At 43.4% G+C, this 27,791-nt stretch overlaps 1 protein-coding gene across 4 annotated transcripts; it reads left to right on the forward strand.

Moving 5' to 3' along the window:
* Nucleotides 1–5: 5 nt before the first annotated feature.
* Nucleotides 6–27,715, forward strand: STX5 (syntaxin 5). Of its 4 annotated transcripts, none has more exons than XM_007174378.2 (11): nt 6–153; nt 840–1,083; nt 2,286–2,356; nt 2,522–2,577; nt 2,696–2,766; nt 6,475–6,591; nt 6,670–6,726; nt 6,901–6,982; nt 7,455–7,561; nt 7,731–7,852; nt 26,965–27,715. In XM_007174378.2, exons 2-11 carry the CDS (start codon nt 859–861, stop codon nt 27,122–27,124), a joined length of 1,068 nt encoding a protein of 355 aa, XP_007174440.1. In that variant the 5' UTR covers nt 6–153; nt 840–858; the 3' UTR covers nt 27,125–27,715. The 4 variants fall into 4 exon arrangements, with proteins under 4 accessions (XP_007174440.1, XP_057408196.1, XP_007174442.1 ...); XM_057552213.1 differs by having other exon boundaries at nt 925–1,083; XM_007174380.2 differs by having other exon boundaries at nt 992–1,083.
* Nucleotides 27,716–27,791: the final 76 nt, after the last annotated feature.

The following is a 27,791-nucleotide window of genomic DNA, read 5'->3' on the forward strand; positions in this document are numbered from 1 at the left end:
TCGTCTCCGGGGTGGGGTTACGTGTGGGTGACGTGGCGGCTTCTAGTCTTTGGTCGGGTTTCGGCGGCTTCGGTTCCCGGGGAGAAGGCGGTGACGACCCGAGTGATTGTGGCAGTGGCGGTGGCGGCGGCGGCGCCAGGCGGCAGAGAGGAGGTAGGACACGCTCTAAGAGGGGTCTGACCGCAGTGTCTGCTCTGGACAGTTCTTTCCGGGGACGGCGCGGGCTGGGGGGAAGGGAACCAGGGGCAAGCGGGCAAGTCCTGCCGGCCCGGCTCGAAGTGAGCGAATACGTCGCCGTCCAATCAGGAAAGCCCCTGTTGAGAAAGACGTCGGCCTTAGCTAATCAGTGGTTGCAGTCCTCCAGACGGTGGGACTTAGGCGAATCGAGGGTGGTACTTCCTGCTTCTAATAAACACCTAGAGATTTCCCCCCTCCGCCCACCGAAGTGTGTCCCTCTCAGGAGGTCCGTCACCGTTTCTCCCTGACGAGTCGGAGGAACCCGTGGATACGAGAGGGCCCAGTTAGGGCCTAGGGCAGTTGCACGGGCCGGGCTGGAGCTTCGGAGCCACAGGACCTGGCTCTGGCCCTGCCTCTACTTCAGGGCCCGGCCCGCGCTCTGGCCGCCAGAACCAAGTTGGAAGAAGAGTCTGAGGAGCGGGACGGCTTGGGCCAGAGAAGAAGCGGGGTCCTGCCCACTGCGGTTCGGCCCCAGGATCTGCGGGAGGCTTCGGGCGCGAAAGTCCGTGCCAAGTGCAGAGAGGCCCCGAGGATCTGCTGGTTGGGGGGGATTTGTGGGGAAGGAGGCTGCCTGGGGAATGACACTCTCCCCTCCACCACAGTCCAAGGTTATGCGTCTCAATGATCCCGCGAAAACGCTACGGATCTAAGAACACGGATCAGGGTGTCTACCTGGGTCTCTCAAAGACACAGGTCCTGTCCCCTGCAACTGCTGGCAGTAGCAGCAGCGACATCGCCCCTCTGCCCCCCCCAGTGGCCCTGGTCCCTCCCCCTCCCGACACCATGTCCTGCCGGGATCGGACCCAGGAGTTCCTGTCTGCCTGCAAGTCCCTGCAGAGCCGTCAGGTAAGGACCTGGAGTGGGAAAGGCAAGAGCGACTCTTACTCAGACCTGGGAGAGGCGGTGCTCTAGCACCGTTGTTTGAAGTAATTCTTGGGGGAGCCCGATGGAGAACTGGTCCATCTTGGGGAGGGTGGTAGGATCTACCAAGCAACAGAGAAGATGTGGGCTAGCTAATCTAGAGGCAAGGATCTAGGCTTTTTTTTTATTATTATTAAATCAGGAATTCCCTGAGCGTAGGGTTGGTATTCTGGAAGGAATATCTCAGGGCAAGAGGTGGCTGCAAGTATATTTGGTTTGGATAAGAAACAGGTTCTCGAAAGAGCTTTTAGCTCAGAGACAAGCCCTTTGAATTCTAGTTCCAGTATAATTTTACCACGTTTGCTCTGTGACAACACAGAAGTTAATCTAGTTGGACCCCAGGTTTTGTATCTGTAAAATGAAGGAAGGTTTCTAAATAAGTAGTTCTAATCAAAACCACTTTGGAGTGCTTTTTTAAAAATTAGATTTGTCTTGGTCCAGACTTTCTGAATCCAAGTGGAACCTGAATAAATGTAATTTAAAATATTTTTACTGGTCAGCTCTTGTTAGCTGCTCTTCTGTACGATCTCCATGAGTTTTACGTTTATCCTCTCTGATTCCCGGATTGGAGGAATAGAATGGTAATACTAGTTACCATTTATTTAGTGCTTAGAATGGACCTGGTATTTGGCTAAAATAATTTACAACCCTTAGGTTTTTTTTTTTAAATTTTTTTAAATTTATATATTTATTTTATTATTTGTTTTTGGCTGCGTTGGGTCTTAGTTGCGGCATGCGACTCTTAGTTGCGGCATGTGGGATCTAGTTCCCTGACCAGGGATCGAACCCCAGCCCCCTGCACTGGGAGCGCTGAGTCTTATCCACTGGACTACCAGGGAAGTCCCAACCCTTAGGTTTTTTAATCTTAGCAAGAACAAGAGGTGTGTGGATTGTCTTCATTTTACAGAAGAGGAAGTAGAGATTCAGAATGGTTTAAGCAACTTGCCCCAAACCCCCCATGTAGTAAGAGGTGGCACCTAGATTTGAACCCAGGTCTACCTGTATGGACCGTCTGGTGGAGGATGCCGCTAGTGTTAGAGGGTGAGTTTAGTAGACACCTGAGGAACAGTGAAAGCTGGCAATGGGGAGGGAAAACTAAAGTTTTACCTCTTGACGTTGCTTTTCAGAATGGAATCCAGACAAACAAGCCAGCTCTGCGTGCTGTCCGGCAGCGCAGTGAATTCACCCTCATGGCCAAGTGAGTTGAGAGAAGTTATGTGGTGGGATGACCAGTGTCTGAGGAGAGGTAGCCTTGCCTGTGGTGACCTTGGCCGTGAGGACTGGGATTGGTTGTGCTGGTGCTAATGTGGGAAAGGCCCTCTCCTTCCCTTCCCGCAGTGTTCCCATTAATGCTCGTTTGCAGGCGCATTGGGAAAGACCTCAGCAACACATTTGCCAAGCTGGAGAAGCTGACAATCTGTGAGTGTTCCCGGGGCCTTTCAGAACTGGGGCAGTGAACCTGGGAGGGCGGAGGAACCATACTCCCGGAGCCTGGTCTTCGACCTCACCTGTCGTGGCTTCTTGTTTGTCTCTGCAGTGGCAAAGCGCAAGTCCCTCTTTGATGATAAAGCAGTGGAAATTGAGGAGCTAACTTATATTATCAAACAGGTGAGCGACTAGCGATCGGGAGAGCCCAGCATTTCAATTGGATCACTTCCATCATTTTCCCTTGCTCTAGGGTCCCAGAGAAAAGTTTCTAGAGCCAGCCCCAAACATCCCACTCATCCATTGTGTCAGTGATCATCTACTGTGTACAAAGCTCCGCGCTGGGCACTTGCCACACAAACATTACGAGGCAAGATACCTGCCTTCAAGGGCTTATTGTCTAGAAGAGGTATCCAGCGCCATAAACTCACACTTACAATGAATAGGAGGCAAGTGGTACAGAAAAGATCTTATGAAAAGATGAATGAGATAGTCTGGGGACACTGGGAAAGATTTTATTGAGGATGTGACATCTGAGCTGGTTTCAAGGCTTGTGGAGAAGCAGTGGAAGAACATGCCAGACAAAGGAAACAGTGTGTGCAGAGGCATGTCTTATAAAAGGGAAAGTTCAAGTTTTTGCTCAGATATCACCTGCCCAGGGAGGCCTGCTGTCACCATGCTGTTTAATACCCCAGCGCACCAAACTCTCATCTCCCTTATGTTGCTCTAGTTCCTTTTTTATAGCACTTGTTACATTCTAACGGTCTCTATAATTAATTTATGTTTGTTTGTTTCCTCCCACTTACCTCATCTTCCTCAAAAAAAGAAAAAGTGCTAATGCCATAAGAGCAGAGATTTTTCTTTCTGTTTGTTCATGGATGTATCCCAGATGCCTGTAACAGTGTCTGGCGTGTATTAGGTACTCAGTATTTGTTGATCGAATGAGTGATTGGCAGCAGATGAGGCTGAAAAGGTAGACTGGTAGCTGTCTGTGAAGATCATCATGGGGGCTTGCTAAGGAGTGTGGAATCACTCTGAAGTGTGTGGGCTGCAAAGACGATTAGAACCTGGATTCCAATTTTGTCTGCAAGACCCTAGTATAGCAGTTCTAACAGTGTTTGTTTCTTTTCCGGAACAATGTAATAAGAATAAAATGAGAAATTGAATGACCATGGAGGAAAAAGGAACACCCTGGAGCATGAACGGTCAGAGAGGCTAGGCTTGTGCAGTCCTCCAGTATGAAGATGATTACGGCAGAGGCCAAAGGGCAGACACATTCTGGAGATGCTGTGCTGCGGAGAAAAGAGAGGGCTCCGTTAACTACTGGGGCATCAATGCATAGGCATTTAAGAACCAGTGACTGGATTTAGACAGACTTCAAATCCCAGGCTCACCAATTATGGTGTGCCCTTGGGTAAGCTACCTAACTACTCTGAGCTTCAGTTCACTTATAAATAAAAAGGGCATGATAACAGTACCCACCTCACAGGGTTGTTAAGAGGATTTATTAGTTTATTTTTTCAGTCACTCACGTTACTGAGTGACTTTGGCTGCCTGGTTCTGGGGCTTCAGCAGTGAACAAGACAAATGCAGTCCCTGCCCTTGGGAACTTCCTTGCTGAATGGGTGAACTAGACACTATACAAGCAAACAGAAGAGACAGTTTCAGGTAGTGACACATCCTATTAAAGAAATGAGGTGAGTGAGTACCTCAGGGTAGGGACCTACTTTATATGGGGTGATCTAGGATGGTTTCGCTGAGGAAGGGACACGGAGACCTGAATGGTAAGGAGAAAGTTGGTCATCCAAAGATCTGACGGGGGCACATTCCAGAAAGTGGGACTAGCAAAGGGAAAGGCCCCGAGGCCTGGGCAACCTTGATGTGAAAGGCTGTGAAACAGGCCAGCGTGGCTTCAGCACAGCCAGTGAGAAGGAGGGCTTTGTGGGGGGTGAGGTCAGAGGAGTGAGTGGGGCGAGACCACGTAGCCCGTGTAAGCTAGGTAAGGAATTTGGATCGTGTACTAAATTTAGTGGGAAGCTCTTGGAAGATTTTGAAGCAGGGAAATGACATGCACTATTTTTGGTTTAGAAGATCACTCTGGTTGTTGTGTAGAAAGTGGATTGTAGGGGCAAATTCTAAAAGGAAGATCACTTAGGAGGCTCTGGGCAATTTTTAGAGAGAGGACAGTTTGGACTAGGGTGGCTCTGTTAGAGAAGGAGATGAGTGGACACATTCGGAGTATATGTTGGAATCAGCTGGGTTCTTTGTGGGTTCCTTGTGGATTAAGGGAAGGAGAGAGGAATTGAGGATGATTTCTTAAGGTTTTTTTCTGAGCAACTGGTGAGCGGTGGTGCTATTTACCAAAATGGCAAAGAAGGAAGGGGGAATAGCTCGGGGGGGGGGGAAATTAAGAGTTATTTTCTATGTTAAGAGAAAGTCGTAAGCTGCTTAGCAGGTTGCATGGCGCACAGTAATCCAACCCGAGACCGCTGCTCTGTTCACAAAGTGCTGAGTACGCAGTAAACGCTCAGTGTAGGTTATGGTTGTGCTGTGGCATATAGGTTGGGTTAAGGAGATGTCAGTATGTGACTTAGAAGCTTCTAGCTTGGGCGACTAAGTGGGGAGCGGTGCCATTTTCTGAGTTCCTCGGGGAGGAGATTTTATGGGGGAAAAACCTGGCAGGCAATTTTGGACACGTGGCTGTGAGGAGGCTCCGTTAACTCCAGAGGGACAGAGCAGCCCGCAGCGGGAATTGTCCCGGGCTCTCAAGAGAATCTTCGGGGCTGGGGTACTAATTGGAGGGATACTACCTGGGGGTACTATTGGAGGGACTGTAGAAGTTGCCTAATCTAGTTTTTTCTTAACTTTTATTTATTTATTTATATTTTGGCTGCGTTGGGTCTTTGTTGCTGCACGCGGACTTTCTCTGGTTGCGGCGAGCAGGGGCTACTCTTCGTTGCAGTGCGTGGGCTTCTCATTGCGGTGGCTTCTCTTGTTGCGGAGCACGGGCTCTAGGTGCACGGGCTTCAGTAGTTGTGGCTTGTGGGCTCAGTACTTGTGGCTCTCAGGCTCTAGAGCGCAGGCTCAGTAGTTGAGGCGCATGGGCTTGAGGTGGATTCTTAACCACTGTGCCACCAGGGAAGTCCCTAATCTAGTTTTTTTCCTAGCCTGTTCCTTGAGCTCACTATTTTTGAACTCTTCCCCCTCTCCCTCCTTCTTCCTCTGGTCCTTCCCTGGACTTTGCTGTCCTGGGGCGGCAAGCTTTCTCTGCCACTCCCAGCCGCCTCCTTCATCTCCCTTGTCTCACGAGGCCCTTGGCAGGCAGGATTGGGAAGCAGATGATCCATTGGCCTGGTGTAGAAAGCCTGGCTGTGCTACTAATTCATCGTGTATAACGTTAGACAAGTCACATCTTTCACTCTTTTGCAGTAGTAATTTTTAAAAGGAATTCTGTATATAAAAAGCATTTCGTTGATGCTTCTGGGAAGCCATGGTGCCTTTGACTCTTCCCGTCTCCTGAGTACAGCACAGATGCTTTGTTGCTCAGCATGCTCTGGGTCTGAGATTTTGGCCTTTTGAAGGGTTCTATGGCCATGAGCATGGCCTCACAGTGGGGGTAGGACAGCAGGGTGGAGGGAGTAAACACCTCAGGTCTTTACGAATGGACGGGGCCATATTTCACCTCTTTCTGGCTCTATCCCGCAGGGACTGAGCCTGAGCAAACTCCAGAGCTTGGACTATCCCAGCAGGCCCTTCTGGTCTGTCCAAGATACCATCACCCCTGCTAATAATGTCCACCCTGCCATCCCTGCCAGAGATGTCCATGTGGGAGACACGCTGGCTGAGGACCCCATGGTTGATACTCAGTTTTTCTGTTGGCTCTTTCACCAGGACATCAATAGCCTCAACAAACAAATCGCCCAGCTTCAAGATTTCGTGAGAGCCAAGGGCAGCCAGAGCGGCCGGCACCTGCAAACCCATTCCAACACCATCGTGGTCTCCCTGCAGGTGGGACCCGGGAGAGGGAGAGGCAGAAGGGAGGAAGGCGTTGTCTTCTCTGGCTGACCCTCTCTCCTTTTCTTTCAGTCAAAACTGGCCTCCATGTCCAATGACTTCAAATCAGTTTTAGAAGTGAGGACAGAGGTGAGAAGAATCTGTGTAGGAGGGATAGGAATCGGGGTGAGGGCCCCAGAGGGAAGTGGGAAGGGGACAAGTGGAAGGGCAAGGGCAACAGGGTCACGGGCACCAGGAGAAATGTCTTTAATGTGCCTGCTTTCCAGCGGCCTCAGGACCTTTGCATTTCTTCCCCAACCCTAGAACCTGAAGCAACAGAGGAGCCGGCGGGAGCAGTTCTCCCGGGCACCCGTGTCAGCCCTGCCCCTTGCCCCCAACCACCTAGGTAAGTCACAGGCAATACAGGGAGCCCTGACGGATAAGGCTTAGTTACTCTGGTTCTGGTATCTTCCAAAGGCAGGGGTTTGGTAGGAGAATGGAGGGCCAAGGAGGTTGCTAGGCTTTGTCTCTCAGAGGTCAGACCTGATTGCTGGGATTTATGATCCACACCTAGTCTCCAGCATTCTCAGTGTTGGGGGTGAATTCAATCATGTTCAGAAGAATGACAGTTTCTAATTTTTTTTTGCACTTACTCGTTGTATTCCCATTCTGTCATTTAATTTTCACAACCACCTTTTGAGAAAGCAACTATTATTATCCCCCATTTTACAGGTGAGGAAACTGAGACTCAGAGAGGTTAAATGACTTGTCCAGGGTCACAAGGCTAGTAAGTGCCAGAGCTGGAATTCAAATCTGGAGCATGTGGGCTTTGAACCTTTTAACCACTAAGAAGTGCTGTGTCTTCTTTCTTCCCCCAGGGGGCGGTGCTGTGGTTTTGGGGGCGGAGTCTCGAGCCTCTGGGGACGTGGCCATTAACATGATGGACTCTAGGACCAGCCAGCAGCTGCAGCTCATTGATGAGCAGGTATCCACGCTCTGAGCTTGGGAGGAGTTGCTCCTCTGTTTTCCTCTGTGGTCACAAGCAAGCATTTGGAATGTGCCATGGGTGGAATGGCAAAGTGGAGGGTCCTAAAGAGGCAGGCCCTACCCTGCAGAAGCTCCCAGTGCTCATGTGTGCTGTCTCTCCTCTGAAGGATTCCTACATCCAGAGCCGGGCAGACACCATGCAGAATATTGAGTCCACAATTGTTGAGCTGGGCTCCATCTTCCAGCAGTTGGCACACATGGTTAAGGAACAGGAAGAAACCATTCAGAGGTGAGATTCTTTCTCTCCTTAACTTCAAAAACAGGAGCCTTCTCTTCCCTGTGGATTGGCATCCTAAAGGTCCCCAGGGACAGCTTGATGCCCTTTGAAAGAGAAGAGTGAATCCTGTCCACCAATAGGGTCAAGTTCACCTGCCTCCATCCACTCAACAAGTGTTAATTGAGCACCTGTTCCTTGTCAAGCACTGTCCTAGGTGCTGGGGATACAGTGATGAATAGCACAGTTAAGTCTATTTTGTGGAGCTTACTTTGTAGTATGGAATTTAATAGTGTGGGTGAGAACAGCTGTTAAAAAGAATTGAGAAGAAATTTTCAGGTACTGATAAGGGCTATACTGAGAATTAAAGTCGGATGAGGTGTTCAGAAAGTGATGGAGGAGGTGTATCAGATTGGGCGGCAGGGAAGGCTGCTCTGAAGACTTGATATTTAAGCAGAGACATGAACTACAAGAGGGATCCAACCATGCAAAGGAGAGGGTAAGAGTTGTCTAGGCAGTGCGGACAGCTAGAGCAAAGGCCCTATGATGGGACAGTCTTGCTGTATTAAAGAATCAAAGGACTTCCCTGGTGGCACAGTGGTTAAGAATCCGCCTGCCAATGCAGGGGACACGGGTTCGATCCCTGGTCCAGGAAGATCCCACAGGCTGCGGAGCAACTAAGTACGTGCACCACAACTACTGAGCCTGCGCTCTAGAGCCCGTGAGCCACAACTACTGAGCCCACGTGCCACAGCTACTGAAGCCCATGTGCCTAAAGCCCGAGCTCCACAACAGGAGAAACCACTGCAATGAGAATCCTGTGCACTGCAACGAAGAATAACCCCCACTCGATGCAACTAGAGAAAGCCTGTGTGCAGCAAGGAAGACCCAATGCAACCAAATAAATTAATTAATTTTTAAAAAAATTTTAAAAAAAGAATCAAGAAGGCCAGTGCAGCTGGAAAGCAGTGAACAGGAAGAGAAAGGTACAGGATAAGACTGGAGGGAGGTAGGCAGAGCCCACGCACGGGAAGGCCTCTCTGCTCCCCTGGGGCCCCCTGCTACTGCACGAGGCATTTTATCTGCTCCTCTTTGGCACTTAGCGTTCATTCAGTCAGTTACGGAGATACAGTCAAGGATGAAAGAGACAAAGAACCCTCCCCTTGTGGAATACACATTGTTGTAGGGGAGATAGATAAGTTAAAATATACATAATAAGTAAATGGTCCAGTATATATTTTTGCCCAGTGATAAATCCATAAATAAGAGTAGAGTAGGGTAAACTAATAAGGAGTTCTAGGTTTGGAGGAGCAAGTTGTAATTTTAAATAGGATGGTTATTAAGAGAGGCCCTATTAAGAAGATGACGTCTATCCAAGAAGGGGGAAGGTAAGGGAGTTTGCCATGTGGATATATGGAGAAGAGTACCAGGCAGAGGGAAGAACCAGTGTAAAGGCCTTCAGGCAAGAATATGTCTGATGAGTTAAAGGACAGCAAAGAAGCCACTGCATCTGGGGACAGGTGAGAAGGAGAGTAGTACTGGGTGAGGTTAGAAGGGAAATGGGAGACCAGATCATGTGGGACCTTTTAAAGCCAGTGTGAGGATTTAGCGTTTTCTCTGAGTGACATGGAGAGCCACTGCAGGGTTTTGACGAACAGTTATACTATCTGACTTATGCTTTATTTATTTATTTTCTGGGCCGCACTGCGTGGCTTGTGGTATCTTAGTTCCTTGACCAGGGATTGAACCAGGCCACCGCAGTGAAAGCTCCAAGTCCTAACCACTGAACTGCTAGGGAATTCCCTCTGACTTCTTTTTTAAAAGAATCATTTGGTTGCTGTAGTCAGAACAGATTGTAAGGACCTAGGATAGATGCAGGGAGATGGGTGCAGAGGCCTTTTCAGTAATCTAGGCAAGAGGTGATGGTAGCTGGGACCAAGGTTGTATGAGTAGTAGTTGCACTCTGGATGTATTTTGGAGGTAGAACCAATAGGATCAATTACTTGATGAACTGAATGCAGGGCGTGAGAGAAAAAGAATTTATGATAACTCCAGGCTTTTGATGTGAGCAATCAAAGGGATTCATGCTCTTCACTTGAAATAGGGCTGGTTACGCAGGGTAGAGTAGATTTGGGGCAAAATAAGTTGTGTTGGACACGTCCAGCAAGAGGTGGACCGTTGTTTGTTAGACATCTAGGTGGAGATAGTGAACAGGCTGATAGATATAAGGAGTTGAGGAGACAGGTCTGGGCCAAGAGTGGGCAGAATTGGACTTTGAAACTAGGCCAAGGGAGTTCTAAGAGGAGGATCAAGCACTGAGTCCCAGGGCTGTTTCTGGACTCAGTTCTCAGTTCTGAGGGAGGGCACTGAACAGGAGCACAGCTTGTGAGGTAGGAAGAAAAATAAATGAATGTGGTGTCCTAGGAGCCAGGAGAAGAAAATGATTCAGGGAAAGAATAATCAGCTGTGACAAATTTTGCTTATAGGCCAAGCAAGATGAGAGCTGAGAATTTAATTGGAGTGTTTAGTTCATTAATAGTTAATAATTTTTGCTAAGGTTGGATTTAGGCCTACCATTTTACTATTTTTTTTTCTGTTTTTCCCTTCTGTTTTTTGTTCCTCTCTTCCTTCTTTCCTGTCTTTTGAACAGTTGGAAAAAAAAATTTTAATTCCATTTAAATTTGTCTGTTGGTATTTTAGCTATATGTAATTGCTTTTTTTTTTTTTCCCAGTGGTTGCTCTAGGGATTACAATGTGCATCATTAACTTTTCACAGTCAGCTTCATATAAAATGTGAGAACTTTGCAACCCTCTTCTCCATCTTTTATGCTTTAGTTGTCATATTTGTTGCATGTACATACTTTATAAACTCCACAATATAATAGTATAATTTTTATCTTAAAGAAATTAAGAGGAAAAAATAGTCTTTTATACTTACTCATATATTTACTGTTTCTAGTGCTCTTCATTTCTTCCCGAATATCCAGTTTCCATCACTTCCCTTTAACCTGGAGAATTTTCCTTAGTACTTTTTGTAGTGCAGTTCTGCTGATGACAAATTCTTTTACTTTTCTTTTTTTTAATATAAATTTATTTATTCATTTATTTAATTTTTGGCTGCATTGGGTCTTCGCTGCTGCACATGGATTTTCTCTAGTTGCTGAGAGCGGGGGCTACTCTTTGTTGCAGTGCACGGGCTTCTCAATGCAGTGGCTTCTCTTGTTGCGGAGCATGGGCTCTAGGCGCATGGGCTTCAGTAGTTGTGGCGCTTGGGCTTCAGTAGTTGTGGCTCACGGGCTCTAGAGCGCAGGCTCAGTAGCTGTGGTTCACGGGCTTAGTTGCTCCGTGGCATGTGGGATCTTGCCAGACCAGGGCTCGAACCCGTGTCCCCTGCATTGACAGGCGGATTCTTAACCACTGCGCCACCAGGGAAGCCCCTTCTTTGAATTTATGCTGCTTGGGGTCCTCTGAGCTTCTTGAATCTGTAAATTTATGTCTTTCACAAAGTTTAGGGAATATTTGACCATTATTTCTTCAAGATTTTTTTCTGCCTCTTTCTGTTTTCTTCTTCTAGGAATATATGTATATATATATACATATATATAATCAACTGTAGGAATTCCCTGGTGGTCCAGTGGTTAGGACTCAGCACTTTCACTGCCAAGGGCCTGGGTTTGATCCCTCGTTGGAGAACTAAAATCCCGCAAGCCACGTGGCACGGCCAAAAAAAAATCAACTGTAAATATATATTTATTTTGCTGATTTATATATATCAACAAATTACATCTCATTAGGAGGCATTTAATGTCAGATTGACCCTGTATTATCTAGAACAAGTTTGATCACTTGATTAAGGTAGTAACAGATAATCTCTCCTTTTAAAAGTACATTTCTTCTTTGCAATCAGCAAGTGATTATGGGATACCCTGTTCCCAAAAAGCCTTTAACCTAATGTTTCTAGTAGCCAGTTATGATGCTTGTCTGGTCTGAATCAATTTATCTAATTTGGGTGTGTTTTTTCTGTAAAGAAGAGCTTTGCTTTATTAACTGCATGAGCTGAAGTTCATCTTTTTTTTTTTTTAGAAATTATTATTTATTTTTGGCTGTGTTGGGTCTTTGTTTCTGTGTGAGGGCTTTCTCTAGTTGCGGCAAGCGGGGGCCACTCTTCATCACGGTGCGCGGGCCTCTCACTATCGCGGCCTCTCCCGTTGCGGAGCACAGGCTCCAGTCGCGCAGGCTCAGTAGTTGTGGCTCACAGGCCCAGTTGCTCCGCAGCATGTGGGATCCTCCCAGACCAGGGCTCGAACCCGTGTCCCCTGCATTGGCAGGCAGATTCTCAACCACTGCGTCACCAGGGAAGCCCCTGAAGTTCATCTTAATTAGGCTGGATAAACCTTAATTATTTTCCTGTATTTTCAGAGTAAATAGTTATGGAGTAGGTGCCATAGAAGTGACCAAGGAGGTTTTTTGTTTTGTTTTATTTCTTCCTTGTTTTTGAGTATCATTACGGGCTTAAGGTTTTTATTTATGTTTTCTATTACAATTAGTTAGGATAATGATTATTTTCAATGTTCAGATTGTTCCCAATTTGTCCAGTGGAAGACAAGAGGTTTTTGTTTTGTTTTTTTAAAGAATGGGAGAAAATTAATGTTTGTATTCTTTTTTTTTTTAATAAATTTATTTTATTTATTTATTTTTGGCTGCATTGGGTCTTCGTTGCTGTGCACGGGCTTTCTCTAGTTGCAGTGAGTGGAGGCTACTCTTTGTTGTGGTGTTCTGGCTTCTCATTGCAGTGGCTTCTCTTGTTGCAGAGCATGGGCTCTAGGTGCATGGGCTTCAGCAGTTGTGATACGCGGCTCAGTAGCTGTGGCTCACAGGCTGTAGGGCGCAGGCTCAGTAGTTGTGGCACACGGGCTTAGTTGCTCCGTGGCACGTGGAATCTTCCCAGACCAGGGATTGAACCTGTATCCCTAGCATTGGCAGGCAGATTCTCAACTACTCTGCCACCAGGGAAGCCCCATATGTTTGTATTCTAATGGGAATGATCCAGCAGAGAAATAAAAATTGATAATATAGCAGGCAGGGGGAAGAATCTTAAAGTTATGTCTTTGAGAAGGTGAGAGGAAGTGGGATCCAGTGGATAAGTAGAGGACTTGGCTTTGAGACGAGCTGGTGAGAGCTGGGAAAGCAGATGCTGGAGGGAGGGACCAAGATAGCTGAACTCATGGCACTGTGTAAATGCCTGGGACTCAGCACCTAGTAGTTGAATAAATAAATAAACATCCTTTTAACCATTGGTTGCCAAACCTGGGTGTTCATAGGAACCCCCTCCCCCTATAGAGCTTATAAAAAATGAAGATCTTGCCAACCAGTGGCTGGCAGCCGCTGCACAAGGCAGAGCCTGGCAACCAGACCAGGGGCCAGCCATGCCTACTGGGCCACCTACGCCTAGTCAGCCCCACCACAGCAGAAGGGCCCACACAATATGGGGCAGCCCTAGAGCATATAGCTCTGGTGACCGAGGGAAGTGAACTGCTGGGATGCATAGGACATCTCCTATGAAAGGCCATTTCTCTAAGGTCAGGAAACATAACGAACCTACCAGGTACATAGAAATAAAAGCAGCAAATTGGGCAAAATGAGGCAACAGAGGAGCATGTTCCAATCAAAGGAACAAGTTAAGACCCCAGAAGAAGAACTAAGTGAAGTGGAGATAGGCAAACTACCTGATAAAGAGTTCAAGGTAATGATCATAAAGATGATCAAGGAACTTGGGAGAAGAATGGATGAACACAGTGAGAAGATTAACAAAGAGTTAGAAGATGTAAAGAAGAACCAAACGGGTGAATATAACTGAAATGAAAAATATACTAGAAGGAATCAACAGTAGATTAAATGATACAGAGGAATGGATCAGTGAGTTGGAAGATAAAGAGTAGTGGAAATCACTGAAACTGAAAAGAAAAAAAAAAGAAGTGAGCACAGTTTAAGAGACCTCTGGGACATCAAGTGTACTAACATCTGCATTATAAGGGTCCCAGAGGGGAAGGGAGAAAGAGACAGAGAACGTATTGGGAGACATAATATTATAGCTGAAAACTTCCCTGACCTGGGAAAGAAAACAGACATCCAGGTCCAGGACACCCAGAGAGTCCCGAACAGCATCAACCTGAAGAGGACCACACAAAGACACATTGTAATTAAAATAGCAAAAATTAAAGACAGAGAATATTAAAAGCAGCAAGGGAAAAATAACAAGTTATATACAAGAGAACTCCCATAAGGCTATCAGTTGACTTTTCCAGCAGAAACTCTGCAGTCCAGAAGGGAGTGACATGATATATTTAAAGTGATGAAAAGGAAAAACCTACAGCAAGAACACCCTACCTGCCAAGGCTTTCATTCAGATTTGATGAGGGAATCAAAAATTTTATAGACAAGCAGAAGCTAAAAGAGTTCAGCACCACCAAACCAGCTTTAGAAGAAATGTTAAGGGGACTTCCCTAAGTAAAAAAAGGCCACAACTAGAAACATGAAAATTATGAAAGGAAAAAGCTCATTGGTAAAATTAAATATACAGTAAAAGTAGTAAATCAACCACTTACAAAACTGGTAGGAAAATTAAAAGACAAAGAGTAAAATCACCTATATCTACAATAAGTAAGTAAGGGGTACACAAAACAAAAAGTTGTAAAATATGATGTCAAAAACTAACTGTGGGGGAGGGGAGTAAAAATACATTTGAACTTAAGAGATCAGCAACTTAAAATAACCACATATGTATATTTATAGATTGCTATATATAAACCTATGGTGACCATAAACCAAAAATCTATAATAGATATACAAAAAAGAGAAAAGAATTCAAACATAACACCAAAGATAGTCATCACATCATAAGGGAAGAGAACAAAAGAAGAAAGGAACAAAAAGAACTACAAAAACAACCCTCAAACAACTAACGAAATGGCAATAAGTACATACCTATCAATAATTACTTTAAATGTAAATGGACTAAGTGCCCCAATCAAAAGACATAGAGTGCCTGAATGGATACAAAAACAAGACCCATATATATGCTGCCTATATATGACTCACTTCAGATCTAAAGACACACACACAGACTGAAAGGGGATGGAAAAAGGTATTCCATGCAGATGGAAATCGTAAGAAAGCTGGGTAGCAATACTTATATCATACAAAACAGACTTTAAAACAAAGACTGTAACAAGAGACAAAGAAGGACATTACATAATGATCAAGGGATCAATCCAATAAGAAGATATAACAATTGTAGACATACATGCACCCAGACATAGGAGCACCTGAATATATAAAGCAAATATTAACAGACATAAAGGAAGAAATTGACACTAACACAATAATAGTAGGGAACCTTAATATCTCACTTATATTAATGGACACATCAGACAAGAAGTCAATAAGGAAACACTGGCCTTAAGTGACACATTAGACCAAATGGGTTTATATAGAGAACATTCCTCCAAAAGCAGCAGAATACAAATTCTTTTCAAGTGCATATGGAACATTCTCCAGGATATATTACACGCTAGGCCACAAACCAAGTGTTAGTAAATTTAAGAAAACTGAAATCATATCAAGCGTCTTTTCCAACCACAATGCTATGAGAGTAGAAATCAACTACAAGAAGAAAATGCAAAAAAAACTAACAAGTGGAGGCTGAACAATATGCTGCTAAACAACCAGTGGATCACTGAAGAAACGAAAGGAGAAATAAAAATTATCTGGAGACAAAATGAAAACAATAATCCAAAATCTGTGGGATGCAGCAACAGCAGTTCTAAGAGGGAAGTTTATAGCAATAGAAGCCTGCCTCAGGAAATAAAAATCTCAAACAACCTACCCTTACACTTAAAGGAACTAGAAAACGAAGAACAAACAAACTCAAAGTTAGTAGAGGAAAGAAGTAATAAAGATTAGGGAAGAAATAAATGAAATAGAGACTAAAAAAAAATAGAAAAGATCAATGAAAGTAAGAAGAGATAAACAAGATTGATAAACCTTTAGCCAAACTTATAAAGAAGAAAAGAGAGAGGGCCTAAGACAATAAAATCAGAAAAAGGAGAAGTTACAACTGATACTACAGAAATACAAAGGATCAAAAGAGATTACTATGAAAACTATATGCCAATAAAATGGACAACCCAGAAGCAGAGAACAAATTCCTAGAAACGTATAATCTCCCAAGATGAATTAGGAAGAAACAGAAAATATGAACAGACCAATTACCAGTAGTGAATCAGTAATTTTAAAAAACTTCCAACAAAAGTCCAGGACCAGATCGCTTCACAGGTGAATTCTACCAAATGTTTAGAGAAGAGTTAACACCTATCCTCAAACTATTCCAAAAAACTGTGGAGGAAGGAGTGATCCTAAACTCATTCTACGAACCCAGCATCACCCTGATACCAAACCAAAGATATCACAGAAAATAAAATTACAGGCCAATATCACTGATGAACATAAATACAAAAATCCTCAACAAAATATTAGCAGACTGAATCCAACAATACATTAAAAATACACACCATGATCAAGTGGGAGCTTATTCCAGGGATGCAAGGATGTTTCAATCCACAAATCAGTGTGATATACCACATTGACAAACTAAAGAATAAAAATTATAGAGCATTTCAATAGGTGCAGATAAAGCTTTTGACAAAATTCAACATCCATGTATGATAAAAACTCTTAACAAAGTGGGCGGAACATGCCTCAACATAATAAAGGCCATATATGATAAGCCCACAGCTAACATCATACTCAGTGGAAAGCTGAAAGCATATCCTCGAGATCAGGAACAAGGATGCCCACTCTCACCACTTTTATTCAGCATAGTATTGGAAGTTGTATCCACAGCAATCAGAAGAAAAAGAAATGAATCCAGATTGTAAAGGAAGAAGTAAAACTGTCACTGCAAACGACATGATACATAGAAAACCCTGAAGATGCCACCAAAAAGCTACTAGAGCTCATCAATAAATTCAGTAAAGTTGCAGGATACAAAATTAATACACAGAAATCTGTTGAATTTCTATACACCAACAACAAACTATCAGAAAGAGAAATTAAGGAAACTCATTTACAATCGCATCAAAAAGAATAGGAATAAATCTAAGGCAGTAAAAGACCTGTACTTGGAAAACTATAAGACACTGATGAAAGAAATTGAAGAGGACACAAACAGATGGAACAATATTCCATGTTCTTGGATTGAAAGAATTAATATTATTAAAATGACCATACTACCCAAGGCAATCTACAGATTCAGTGCAATCCCTATAAAATACTAATGGCATTTAGTCTATTTTTATGTTAATTTTATTTATTTTCTTATACAGCAGGTTCTTATTAGTCATCAATTTTATACACATCAGTGTATACATGTCAATCCCAATCTCCCAATTCATCACACCACCCCACCCCCACCCCCCCACCGTTTTCCCCCCTTGGTGTCCATACGTTTGTTCTCTACATCTGTGTCTCAATTTCTGCCCTGCAAACTGGTTCATCTGTACCATTTTTCTAGGTTCCACATATATGCATTAATATATAATATTTGTTTTTCTGTTTCTGACTTACTTCACTCTGTATGACAGTCTCTAGATCCATCCACGTCTCAACAAATGACCCAATTTCGTTCCTTTTTATGGCTGAGTAATATTCCATTGTATATATGTACCACATCTTCTTTACACATTCGTCTGTCAGTGGGCATTTAGGTTGCTTCCATGACCTGGCTATTGTAAATAGTGCTGCAATGAACATTGGGGTGCATGTGTCTTTTTGAATTACGGTTTTCTCTGGGTATAGGCCCAGTAGTGGGGTTGCTGGATCATATGGTAGTTCTATTTTTAGTTTTTTAAGGACCCTCCATACTGTTCTCCATAGTGGCTGTATCAATTTACATTCCCACCAACAGTACAAGAGGGTTCCCTTTTCTCCACACCCTCTCCAGCATTTGTTGTTTGTAGATTTTCTTATGATGCCCATTCTAACTGGTATGAGGTGATAACTCATTGTAGTTTTGATTTGTATTTCTCTAATAATTAGTGATGTTGAGCAGCTTTTCATGTGCTTCTTGGACATCTGTATGTCTTCTTTGGAGAAATGTTTATGTAGGCCTTCTGCCCATTTTTGGATTGGGTTGTTTGTTTTTTTTAATGTTGAGCTGCATGAGCTGTTTGTATATTTTGGAGATTAATCCTTTGTCCATTGATTCGTTTGCAAATATTTTCTCCCATTCTGAGGGTTCTCTTTTCGTCTTGTTTATGGTTTCCTTTGCTGTGCAAAAGCTTTGAAATTTCATTAGGTCCCATTTGTTTATTTTTGTTTTTATATTCATTACTCTAGGAGGTGGATCAAAAAAGATCTTGCAAAAAAAAAAAAAAAAAGATCTTGCTGTGACTTATGTCAAAGAGTGTTCTTCCTATGTTTTCCTCTAAGAGTTTTATAGTGTCCAGTTTTACATTTAGGTCTCTAATCCATTTTGAGTTTATTTTTGTGTATGGTGTTAGGGAGTGTTCTAATTTCATTCTTTTATATGTAGCTGTCCAGTTTTCCCAGCACCACTTATTGAAGAGACTGTCTTTTCTCCATTTTATATCCATGCCTCCTTTGTCATAGATTAGTTGACCACAGGTGCATGGGTTTATCTCTGGGCTTTCTATCCTGTTCCATTGATCTGTGTTTCTGTTTTTGTGCCAGTACCATATTGTCTTGATTACTGTAGCTTTGTAGGATAGTCTGAAGTCAGGGAGTCTGATTCCTCCAGCTCCATTTTTTTCCCTCAAGACTGCTTTGGCTATTCGGGGTCTTTTGTGTCTCCATACAAATTTAAGATTTTTTGTTCTAGTTCCGTAAAAAATGCCATTGGTAATTTGATAGGGATTGCATTGAATCTGTAGATTGCTTTGGGTAGTATAGTCATTTTCACAATATTGATTCTTCCAATCCAAGAACATGGTATATCTCTCCATCTGTTGGTATCATCTTTAATTTCTTTCATCAGTGTCATAGTTTTCTGCATACAGGTCTTTTGTCTCCCTAGGTAGGTTTATTCCTAGGTATTTTATTCTTTTTGTTGCAATGGTAAATGGGAGTGTTTCCTTAATTTCTCTTTCAGATTTTTCATCATTAGTGTATAGGAATGCTAGAGATTTCTGTGCATTAATTTTGTATCCTGAAACTTTACTAAATTCATTGATGAGCTCTAGTAGTTTTCTGGTGGCATCTCTAGGATCCTCTATGTATAGTATCATGTCATCTGCAAACAGTGACAGTTTTACTTGTTCTTTTCCAATTCGTATTCCTTTTATTTCTTTTTCTTCTCTGATTGCCGTGGCTAGGACTTCCAAAACTATGTTGAATAACAGTGGTGAGAGTGGACATCCTTGTCTTGTTCCTGATCTTAGAGGAAGTGCTTTCAGTTTTTCACCATTGAGAATGATGTTTGCTGTGGGTTTGTCGTATATAGCCTTTATTATGTTGAGGTAGGTTCCCTCTATGCCTACTTTCTGGAGAGTTTTTATCATAAATGGGTGTTGAATTTTGTCAGAAGCTTTTTCTGCATCTGTTGAGATGATCATATGGTTTTTATTCTTCAATTTGTTAATATGGTGTATTACATTGATTGATTTGCGTGTATTGAAGAATCCTTGCATCCCTGGGATAAATCCCACTTGATCATGGTGTATGATCCTTTTAATGTGTTGTTGGATTCTGTTTGCTAGTATTTTGTTGAGGATTTTTGCATCTATATTCATCAGTGATATTGGTCTGTAATTTTCTTTTTTGGAGTATCTTTGTCTGGTTTTGGTATCAGGCTGATGGTGGCCTCATAGAATGAGTTTGGGAGTGTTCCTTCCTCTGCAATTTTTTGGACGAGTTTGAGAGGGATGGGTGTTAGCTCTTCTCTAAATGTTTGATAGAATTCACCTGTGAAGTAATGGCATTTAGTCTTTTGTGGAGACACAAAAGACTTGCAATATCCAAAACAATTTTGAGAAAGAAGAACAGAGCTTGAGGTGTCATGCTCCTTGTCTTCAGACTGTACCAAAGCTACAGTAATCAAAACACTATGGTACTGAAACAGAAACAGACACATCAATGAAACAGAATAGAGAGCCCAGAAATAAACCCACGCACTTATGGTCAGTTAATCTATGACACAGGAAGCATCAATATACAGTAGGGAAGAGACGGTCTCTTCAGTAAGTGATGCTGGGAAAACCAGACAGTTACATGTAAAAGAATGAAATTGGAGCATTTTCTCACACCATATACAAAAGTAAACTCAAAGTGTGGGAATTCCCTGGCGGTCCAGTGGTTAGGACTCTGCGCTTCCACTGCCAGGGGCCCAGGTCAGGGAACTAAGATCCCACAAGCCACATGGTGCATCAAAAAAAAAAAAAAAAAGTAAACTCAAAGTGGATTAAAGACCCGAAATGTGAGACCAGAAACCATAAAATTCCTAGAAGAAAACACAGGCAGAACACTCTTTGACATAAATCATAGCAATATTTTTTGCATCCATCTCCTAAAGCAAAGGAAACAAAACAAAAAATAAACAACTGGGACCGAATCAAGGTTTTGCACAGCAAAGGAAACCACTGACAAAACAGAAAGATAGCTTACCAAAATAGAAGATATTTGCAAATGATATGACTGATGGGTTAATTTACAAAATGTATAAACAGCTCATACAACTCAACATCAAAAAATCAAACAACCCGATCAAAAAATGAGTAGAGGGACTTCCCTGGAGGTCCAGTGGTTAAGACTCTGTGCTCCCAATTCAGGAGGCACAGGTTCGATCCCTGGTCAGGGAACTGGCATCCTGTAAGCCGAACAGCACAGCCAAAAAAAAAAGAAAAGGCAGAAGACCTGAATAGACATTTTTCCAAAGAAGACATACAGATGGCCAACAGGCACATGAAAAGATGCTCAACATTGTTAATCATTAGAGACATGCAAGTCAAAACCACAATAAGATACCATCTCACACCTGTCAGACTGGCTATCATCAAAAAGACCACAAATAACAAATGGTGGTAAGGATATGGAGAAAAGGGAACCCTTGTGCACTGTTGGTGGGAATGTAAATTGGTGCAGCTACTGTGGGAAACAGTATGGAGGTTCCTCAAAAAAGTAAAAACATTAGAATGACCATATGGTCCAGCAGTTCCACTCCACTCCTGGGTATATATCCAAAGAAAACGAAAACACTAATTTGAAAAGATACATTCACCCCAGTGTTCACAGCACTACTATTTAGAATAGCCAAGATATGGAAACATCCTAGGTGTCCATCAACAGGTGAATGGATAAAGAAGATGTAGTGTATGTATACAATGGAATACTGCTCAGCCATAAAAAGAATGAAATCTTGCCATTTGCAGCAACTCTTGCAACAGTGAATAGGCTTGGAGTGTATTACGCTTAGTGAAATAAGTCAAAGACAAATAGTGTATGATATCACTTATATGTGGAATCTAAAAAATAAGACAAACTACTGAAAGAGACAAAAAAGAGACAGACTCAGATATAAAGAACAAACTAGTGGTTACCAGTGGGGAGAGTGAAGGGGGAGGGGCAACATGCGGGTGGGGGATTAAGAGGTACAGACTACTGTGTATAAAATAGGCTACAAGGATATATTGTACAGTTCAGACGATATAGACAATATTTTATAATAACTAATTGGAGTATAACTTTTAAAAATTGTGAATCACTATGTTGTACATCTAAAACATATAATATTGTAAATCAACAATACGTCAATTAAAAAAATGGAAAGAAAAAAATGAATGAATATAGCAAAACAGAAACAAATTCACAGATATAGAGAACAAACTAGTGGTTACTGATGGGGAGAGGGAAGGGAGAGGGGCAAGATGGGGGAAGGGTTTAAGAGATAAAAACTGTATATAAAATAAATAAGCTACAAGAATATAAATATTTTACAGCACAGGGAATATAGCCAAAATTTTATAATAACTTTAAATGGAGTATAATCTATAAAAATTTTGAATCACCATGTTTTATACCTGAAATTACTATAGTATCTTAAATCAGCTATACCTAATTTAAAAATATATTTTCTCCTGGAAAAAAAAAAAAAATGAAGGTTCCTGGCAGTCCACTGCACTCACATCTGTGGAATCAGAATCTCCAAGTATGAGGCCAGGAACCTGTTTTTTTTACCTTGCCCAATTCTTCAGACTACTTCTATGTTCTCAGTTCGGTAAGAAGAAAGGCCATTAGTGGAGAGAATCAAGGAGAGGAGGTGTGGGAGTTTTGAGGAATCCACAGGTTCACACATTCCCGCCCACTTGCTCTCATGCCTTCAGGCAGTGTTCAGGCCTGGATGTTCTTTATTCCCCACAGCACCTAGCAAGCAGAGCGCTTGTACTCTTGGTTGTTGATCAAGTGAAACTGCATGAACACCTGCATTTGTATAAAGCAGGTTTCCCAACACCAATGCATTAAGCAGCCTCACATATTTAAATGGGCAATTTAACTGCACTGTGAAGACAGCAGTCTTGATCCTAGAACCAGGAGGATTGACTGAATCTTATCTGGTTCAACTGAGACCTAGGGAATTCAGTTGAATTGCTGAGTTAGGCCATAAACACTGGAGCTTCTCAGGCTACAATGTTTTTGTTTTTGTTTTTTGGGTGCATTGGGTCTTTGTTGCTGTGCGCGCTCTAGTTGCAGCGAGCGGGGGCTACTCTTCATTGCGGTGCGTGGGCTTCTCATCATGGTGGCTTCTCTTGTTGTGGAGCATGGGCTGTAGGTGCATGGGCTTCAGTAGCTGTGGCACGCTGGCTCAGTGGTTGTGGCTCGTGGGGTCTAGAGCACAGGCTCAGTAGTTGTGGCACATGGGCTTAGTTGCTCTGCGGCATGTGGGATCTTCCCGGACCAGGGCTCGAACCCGTGTCCCCTGCATTGGCAGGCAGACTCTCAACCACGGCGCCACCAGGGAAGCCCTACAGTGTATTTTGAATATTAGAATATTATAGATTCAAAGAAACAGATTTGTATCAATAAAAGCTTTGTGTTCTTTCCCCAATGCATATGTGTTTTTTTTAAGAATTTATTTATTATTATTATTTATTTTTTTGGCTGCGTTGGGTCTTTGTTGCTGCGTGCAGGCTTTCTCTAGTTGCGGCGAGCGGGGGCTACTCTTCGTTGTGGTGTGCAGGCTTCTCATCGTGGTGGCTTCTCTTGCTGCGGAACACGGGCTCTAGGTGCGCAGGCTCCAGTAGTTGTGGCTCACGGGCTCTAGAGCACAGGCTCAGCAGTTGTGGTGCATGGGCTTAGTTGCTCCGTGGCATGTGGGATCTTCCCTGACCAGGGCTTGAACCCGTGTCCCCTGCATTGGCAGGTGGATTGTTAACCACTGCGCCACCAGGGAAGCCCCTGCATATGTGTTTTAAATAGAGTTAGGGAATTCCCTGGCGGTCCAGTGGTTAGGACTCTGCACTTCCACTGCAGGGGGCATGGGTTCCGTCCCTGGACAGGGAACTAAAATCCTGCATGCCACGCAGTGAGGCCAAAAAGAAACAAAAAACAAACAAAAAAACCCCACAAACAAACGGAAAACAAAACTGAAAGCCTTTTATTTTTTTTTTTTTTAACTTTTTTGTGTTTATTTTTATTTATTTATTTATGGCTGTGTTGGGTCTTCGTTTCTGTGCGAGGGCTTTCTCTAGTTGCGGCAAGCGGGGGCCACTCTTCATCGCGGTGCGCAGGCCCCTCACTATCGCGGCCTCTCCTGTTGCGGAGCACAAGCTCCAGTCGTGCAGGCTCAGTAGTTGTGGCTCACGGGCCTAGTTGCTCTGCAGCATGTGGGATCCTCCCGGACCAGGGCTCGAACCAGTGTCCTCTGCATTGGCAGGCAGATTCTCAACCACTGCGCCACCAGGGAAGCCCAAGCCTTTTATTTTTTTAAAAAAGTTAGAGTTATAGTATGTATACAACTTTACATTCTAGTCTTCCTTGAAAAAGTGTCATAAGTATTTTTCGGTGTTAGTACTCATTTGTTCATTGGTTTAGCAAACATTTGTCGTTGCTCCTGTGAGCTAGTCCTCCTGGATCTGGGGATAGGGAGAGAACGCAAGAGGCCGCAGACTGGTGCTGGGTGAGGAGAATGAGGTTTTTTCTGGGACAGCTGAGAGACATGAGATGCATGGTCTAAATGCTTAGAAGAGAGGGCTAAGCTAGAGATAAGGACTTGGGAGTCAGCAGCTTCTTGGTGAAACCATGGAGGTAGATGAGACTATCCAGGGACAATGGGTAAAGTGAGAATAAGGACAGGACAGCTCCCCATGGATTCCAGGCATATGTGGTGAAGGGAAGAATCTGTCCAAGAGACTGAGGAGGAAGTTTTAGGGAGATGAGAGAAAAAAGCAAAGAGATGTGAAGCTGAGGTGGAAAGAATTTTAGGGAGAAAGGGGTCGTTATTTCTTGGTGCCCCTGAGAAAGGAAGTGTGAATTAAGGATCCTCAAGCATTACTTGGATCAGGGGGCTTGGATTAATTGGATCAGTGCCAGCAATTTCAGTTGAGTGGCTCAGAAGCAATCTGGCAGTAGATTGAAACATAAAAGGGAAATAACAAAGGAGAGAACATTTGTGGGCAATGATATGAAAAAGAAACTGAACTTTTGAAAGGATGATATTTTTAAAATAGACTCAGATATTCTTGTGTTTGCTTCCTGCAAATGCCAGTGGATCTGGATTTGAGCACCCTCTTGAGAAACCACTGATTTAGTCCAAAGTTCTCAGTATGTAGTTTTCTGGGCCCCACCCTAGAATCTCTGAATGTGAGACCTAAGAATTTGCTTTTTTTTTTTTTTCTGCCCACTCCTTCTGGTATGCGGGATCTTAGTTCCCCAACCAGGGCTCAAACCCCGGCTCACAGCAGTGAAAACGCTGAGTCTTAACCACTGGACCGCCAGGGAATTCCCTCGCGGTCCCGTGGTTAGGACTCCACGCTTTCACTGCTGTGGGCTCAGGTTCGACCCCTGGTCGGGGAATTAAGATCCCACAAGTCACTTGGCTTGGCAGAAAAAAAAAAAGAAAAAGAATTTGCGTTTTTGAGACGCTCAACAGGTGATTCTTATTTTTTTCTAAGGTAGAAAAACTGCTGATCTAGTGTTACTCAGTCATTTTCCTTTTACCTCCAACTTGTAAATTAAAAATTTTCAAACTATAGAAAAGTTGGGAGGATAGCATAAGGAACACCTATATTCCTTTCACCTGGATTCACCAACTGTTGACATTTTATCACATTTGCTTCCTCTCACCTTTTTTTTTTTCTGAATCATTTAAAAGTAGGTGCAAACATCATGACATTTTATCCCCAGATACTTCAGCAAGCATCTGCCAAAAATAGGTATTCTCCTGAGCAGCCACAATACCATTATCAAGCCTAAGAAAATGAACAATTCTCCAACACAATCCAGTACTCAGTCCATACTCAAATTTCCCCAACTGTTCTAAAAAAAAAGTTCTTAGCTTTTTTCCTTCAATTTAAGATTCAGGCAACATTCACACATTTCATTTGATTGTTGTGTCTCTTTAGTCTGCCTTTTGTTTTTTGTGTGTGTGTGATACTTAACTTTTTTTTGAAGAGGCCAGTGTCTCTAGTACGAGATCCTACATGTTTATTTGTCCACTGTTTTCCCTATGATTAAATTTAAGTTCCATGTATTTGGCCGGCTACGAAGATGATCATATCAGTAGGCACTTGATGAGGTTATCTCTTTTGTTGGTGATACCAAGTTTGGCCACTTGTTCAAGGTGGTGACCATCAGACTGAGTCATCTGTGGAGTGATGCTTTGAGTCCCTGTGAGATTTCCAGCTCCTTAGCCCCCTGATGGTCCTTGCCTGATTCGTTTGTGAGAGTGTGTGTTGCAAAATGGTAATTTTCTAATTTGCTCATTCCTTCTACATTTATTAGCTGACATTCTTCCTTAAAGAAGTTTTCTGTCTTAAAATTACTATAGAATAATAGTAATTTCTTTCCTTGTATTAGATTTCATTCACAGACTCCCATTTAAAATCTTTTATATGCCAGATTGCATTCATTGTTTTCCCATTTTTGTTAAGCAAAGCCATTATAATTGCCAATATGCATGAGCTTAATTGGGTATGAGATGACAAATGCATCCACACTGAGAAATGTAATTATAGCCAAAAGCTAGGAAACCTGATACTTCAATTAGCCTCCCTGACATAAACAGGGAGTCATGTACAATCCAGGCTCCTGTATTTGGACAGAGATTAGCTCGCCGTCCTCCTGACCACCTTACCAGGACCTTGGGCTTGCAGCCACTGGCCCAGCCTTTCCTCTCACTTACCTACTTGATTACCAGGCTCCACCAACTTCTCTGACCTCACAGCTCCCACAGGTGCCTGCTCCCAGCGACTCCCTGCAAAGACCAGGGTTTATATTTGGTTTTTAGGACTGCATATTCAGATTAGCTGGGATATGTTTGATTTTCCTCAGCAGTGTCTCAAGAGATTGCCATTGTTCTGAGAACTTCTCTATATCCTGAGAGACATGTTCTCCTAATATAGGGCTTTTCTTATCCCTTGACTTCCTGTCCATATCATCAACTTTTTCTTCCTTTCTCACTCAACCAGGGTTTCCTTACCATAATGGTGTGTGAACTTATCCCCCTTTTTACAAATGCAATACTGTTTATTAGACAAAAATCAATAAATACCAATGAGCAAAAAAATATAACTAACATTTTGGATCCTCTTAGTCTGGGTTGGGCACTTTATATAACTCATTTAAGACTGACAACAAACTTACGATTTGTGTTATCCTCATTTTTCCTTCCTTTGCAGTTGAGGAAAATGAGACTTGAGGTTAAATGACTGGCTTAGGGTCATAAGCTAATAAGTTGCAGAGTTGATTTTCAAACTACAGCCAAGACTTGTTTATATTACCCTTCCAGAGCTTTTTCTATATATCAATACAAATACATATACATGCAGAAAATACACTTCAACAGCATTCTTTTTAATCCAGTGTCATTCTCTTTCCCCTCCTCCTGGCCCTATCCCCAGGATCGACGAGAACGTGCTGGGAGCCCAGCTGGATGTTGAGGCCGCCCACTCAGAGATCCTCAAGTACTTCCAGTCGGTCACCTCCAACCGGTGGCTTATGGTCAAAATCTTCCTCATCCTCATTGTCTTCTTCATCATCTTTGTGGTCTTCCTTGCCTGAACCCTCTCCACTCTGAGGCACTCCATGGGGGTTTGGAACCCTCCAGGGAGGGCAGGTGGCCAGAGCTGCCACTGAGCCTATGCAGGGTGCTTGGGAGAAAGGCCCTGTTTCCTTCGAACTGCTAAGAATGGCCACTGCCCCCAATCCCCCACTCCTTGCCTCTGGCCACCCCGTCCTCCCCTCACCACCCTCCAGCCCATGAAACACACACGGTTCTGGATTTGGACTCTGCTGTGAAGTGGCTGGAAGGGAGCAGAGGCCAACTGGGGGGCTCAACGCGCAGGTTGTCTCCACTAGGAGATTTTTATAAACCCTCCCCAGCCTGTCGCAAAAGAAACTTCGGCAGCAAGGGGAGGTGATGTCCTCCCCCACCTTCCTGAGAGTGAGGAGAGGAAGTGAAACTGGTCCAGGGACCAACTTTCCCATCTGGGTTAGAATTTGACCTCTTCTTCCTCTCTTCACCATGTGAGGCAGGGGGCCCTGAGCCCCTCGGCTGCCTGCATAACCCCAACTTTGGCTGCAGGTGACTCTCAATCTGCCAAATGTGCTGCAGCCTGTTTTCTCCCAATTACAACAAGACTGTCAGCCTCACTAGCCATGTCGTCATTTTTGGGTGGGAGCGTCAAAAGGCCTAGGCAGCAAGTGGAGTGAGCCCACTGCCCAATGT

Source organism: Balaenoptera acutorostrata, chromosome 9, assembly GCF_949987535.1.
Source record: "Balaenoptera acutorostrata chromosome 9, mBalAcu1.1, whole genome shotgun sequence".
NCBI classification, from domain to species: Eukaryota; Metazoa; Chordata; class Mammalia; order Artiodactyla; family Balaenopteridae; genus Balaenoptera; species Balaenoptera acutorostrata.

Coding starts and splice junctions, on each gene's coding strand:
- STX5 (XM_007174378.2), top strand. CDS start 859: ATGATCCCGCGAAAACGCTACGGATCTAAGAACACGGATCAGGGTGTC. Junction 7,562..7,730: donor TGCAGCTCATTGATGAGCAG/GTATCCACGCTC, acceptor TCTCCTCTGAAG/GATTCCTACATCCAGAGCCG. Junction 7,853..26,964: donor CAGGAAGAAACCATTCAGAG/GTGAGATTCTTT, acceptor CCCTATCCCCAG/GATCGACGAGAACGTGCTGG.